Genomic DNA, 3,107 nt, shown 5'->3' on the forward strand with positions numbered 1-3,107 from the left:
ATTAGTAGTTAGTTAATTTATTTTGAGAAATCTATATCTCAGGAACTATGTGACGTATAGATGTCTATTAGCACTCAAATTAAAGCTAGTTTAACGAACTATAAAGTAGTCTATGACCTTCACCTTTGTAGGAATAGTACTTTTCGTGACATTTCCTAAAATATATTGATTTATAGTTGCTCGGAGAATAAGTTTGAGTTTTAAAAACTTTATTTCAAAAACGAAAGGACGTACAGATGTCTGCCAGCACTCAAATTAAAGCTAGTTAAATTTATAACAAAATAATTTATTTCGTTTCTCTTTGAAGGAGTAGTAGTTTTCATGATATTTTACAAAATAAATTCACAAACTGTTAATAGACCCATAAGATGCATATATGTCTGTCAGCACATAAAATAAAGCAATTTTAACTTACTATAAAGTAGTTTATGACAATTATCTTCTTAGGAGTAGTAGTTTTTATGATATTCGCATATGTATATAAATTTGGCAAATGAAAATTCTGGGTAGAAACAAACTATATTATCGTTAATCAGGAAACCCTTTAAATCGAATTTTTATAGCAACAGAGTCCTATTAATTTTCTTTATTTTAAATATTAACCGTATTCCATTGCTAATAATAATTAACAATGGGTGAATTTAAAATTTGATATATATTTTTTTCTCTGTTATCATCAAATTTTAATTCATTTATCTATATGTAGAATAGTTAGTATAAGCAACTTGAATAATAAAAAAAATAACAGTTTTGAAATAATTTATCAAAACAGAGTAATGAGTGATGTAATTAACGTTCGTATAATTTTTTAATTATTAGAATAGCAAGTAAATAAGAGTTTCGTAAATAAAGGTTAATTATTAGGATAAATTAATTTTATTCTAGAACGTATTAACGTATAGTCTATAAATATAATCTAAACAATCAGAATCAAATAAAATTTTATAAAACACCTTTGTTATTATTGAAAATTTATAGTTAATACCGAAAGGTAAACCGAAGCGAAAAGGAATTTTTTTTTAATTCGTTGAGTATTTGTTTAGGACTGTCATATTTTCTCAAGCGTCGAAGGTAAACTCACTAAGCATTAATGTGTGTCCCGAACGTGCCAAAATGGGTTTTCCACTTTACACATATTTTTCCAGAGCCCTTTACTCGCCGGAATATTTTGATTAAATACAAATTCAAATAGCTTGGGATAGTAAGATCTGTCCTAACAAAAGGAGGGTTGAATTGTCAATAGTGAGGAATAGAAGTTTTAAACAGCATGGCCTGAAGGGCTTGGGAAAGTTTACGTAGGCTCTGGGTTCGAGCACCCTCCAAACCAGCCATCTTATAAATTTTAAATTCACTCCCTCGTCTCGAACGAAGCAGATACGTCCATCTCTACCCCCGCAAGTTATCAGCGGCTAACTTTTAGAAACTATAAAAACGGTAAGTGTCTTGTGGAATTGACTCACAGATAGTTCTGAATTAAATAAGGAGAGGTGCTAAAGATTTATCATAAATAAACTAGTGGTTATGTTTTAATATTAGTTTATAGCCAAATATCGAAAAAGAAAAAAAATGTAGGATAAATAAATAAATAAAGATACACTTATATGAAAACAAATTACTAAGTTATTTCCGTTTGATTGCGAACATAAACCTGCCACTACCACCTCCGTGGTAGCCTTACTTATCTGACTTTTAGAACAGACAATTATAGAAGTAGGTTTGTTGATGCACGTCATGTCACATTCACACAGGAGATCATAACACAAAAAAAGTCATACTTCCGCAGCGTAAGCTTAAGAAGTCCAAATACTCCACCCCGCCGCAGGGAGGAGGTTGCTCTGGCCCGCTTGAGAATAGGTCATACTCTCCTCACGCACTCTCACCTGATCAGAAAACTGCCACCTCCAACGTGGAAATATTGTCAGTCCATTCTTACGATTAGACATATTTTTGAAGAGTGTACTCATACTATACTTTTATTTGCCAACAATAAATAGGATATGACTGACCCCAAATTTATCCGAAGCTCTCGCAGATGAGGAAGCTAAAATTACACGAGTGTTTGAATTTTTAAAAGCACATCGCCTTCTTTATAAATTATAACTAAATAATATAATTTGCCTAAATATGAATGAAAAACTAAAAAATAGTCTTTTGTAAAATATTGAATTATATAAATAAATAATAATAATTAGTTCCAAGAGATATATTTGAAAATAGTTTTAATTTTGTGACTGAGGTAAAGGCAAAAATGTTTGAATTTGGTCGATATAAAAGGACGAAACGCTACAGAAATGTGGAGTGTATATGTTTATGATAAAACTGTAAACAAATATTGTTATTATATATTTTTATATTAAAAACTTTGGGTTTAGTGGCGTTCTAAAAGATTTCAAAATATTGATTTTTTTTTTGTAATTAATATTTCATAATACTAAACAATTATTTGTATTTTTTTTTATTACAGATGAATAAATATGGCCAAAGTAATTATTTGAGATATAGATAGATTAATAAGTCCCCTTCCACTTACTGAATTCTAATTTTCGAGTTATGACGTTGAAAAATTCAATGAGCAATATACATACACATTTATTGAAAATTTATTTAAATAAAATAAATCATTTACCTGGCGGCATAGTATTCGAAGAAGGCGACGAATATCTCCAAGGACCTAGTGACCGCTGCCCACATCTCTCCGTGGACTGACACCATAGGGGAATCTCATCGCCCCACAAATCCACGGCAAGATGCCATCACATTACTGGCTCCAAGACTTCCAGTCCACCTGTTGCGTTAATGCAAACGGGTAGAGAAAAAAGTGGGAAATGTTTTTCAAAGCTCTCGTGTTGGTACTGCTTCGTGAATATCTGATGGGCTTGATGCTGTTTGTACCGGTAAGGAAAAGACACGCTTGGATGAATATAAAACATGGTTGTCGCAAGAAGGCAACGCCGACATAAACCAGTTTAGTACAAGAGCCGGGAAGAAAAACTGGCAGTTATCTCACCCCAATTTTCGATTACTTCAATGAAAAGTATGTATAATTACTAGTAAAAACTGATGAGTCTGCCAAGTGTTGGTAGGGGTAATAAAAAATAGCGGCTGTT

General features: G+C 31.7%; 1 protein-coding gene across 2 annotated transcripts in view; it reads right to left on the bottom strand.

Moving 5' to 3' along the window:
- The window catches only part of LOC106687950 (uncharacterized), a 161,600-nt gene extending 158,794 nt beyond the window's left edge, over window positions 1–2,806 (bottom strand). For both annotated transcript variants that reach the window (XM_067050176.1, XM_014432148.2), the window contains exon 1: window positions 2,627–2,806. In XM_067050176.1, the coding sequence (XP_066906277.1) occupies window positions 2,627–2,712 (86 nt within the window). In that variant the 5' untranslated portion in view covers window positions 2,713–2,806. The remainder of the gene's footprint in view (window positions 1–2,626) is intronic.
- Between the last annotated feature and the right edge of the window lie 301 nt (window positions 2,807–3,107).

The sequence above is a fragment of the Halyomorpha halys genome, unplaced genomic scaffold, assembly GCF_000696795.3.
Source record: "Halyomorpha halys isolate HHAL.00 unplaced genomic scaffold, Hhal_1.1 Scaffold1032.1, whole genome shotgun sequence".
Lineage (NCBI taxonomy): Eukaryota > Metazoa > Arthropoda > Insecta > Hemiptera > Pentatomidae > Halyomorpha > Halyomorpha halys.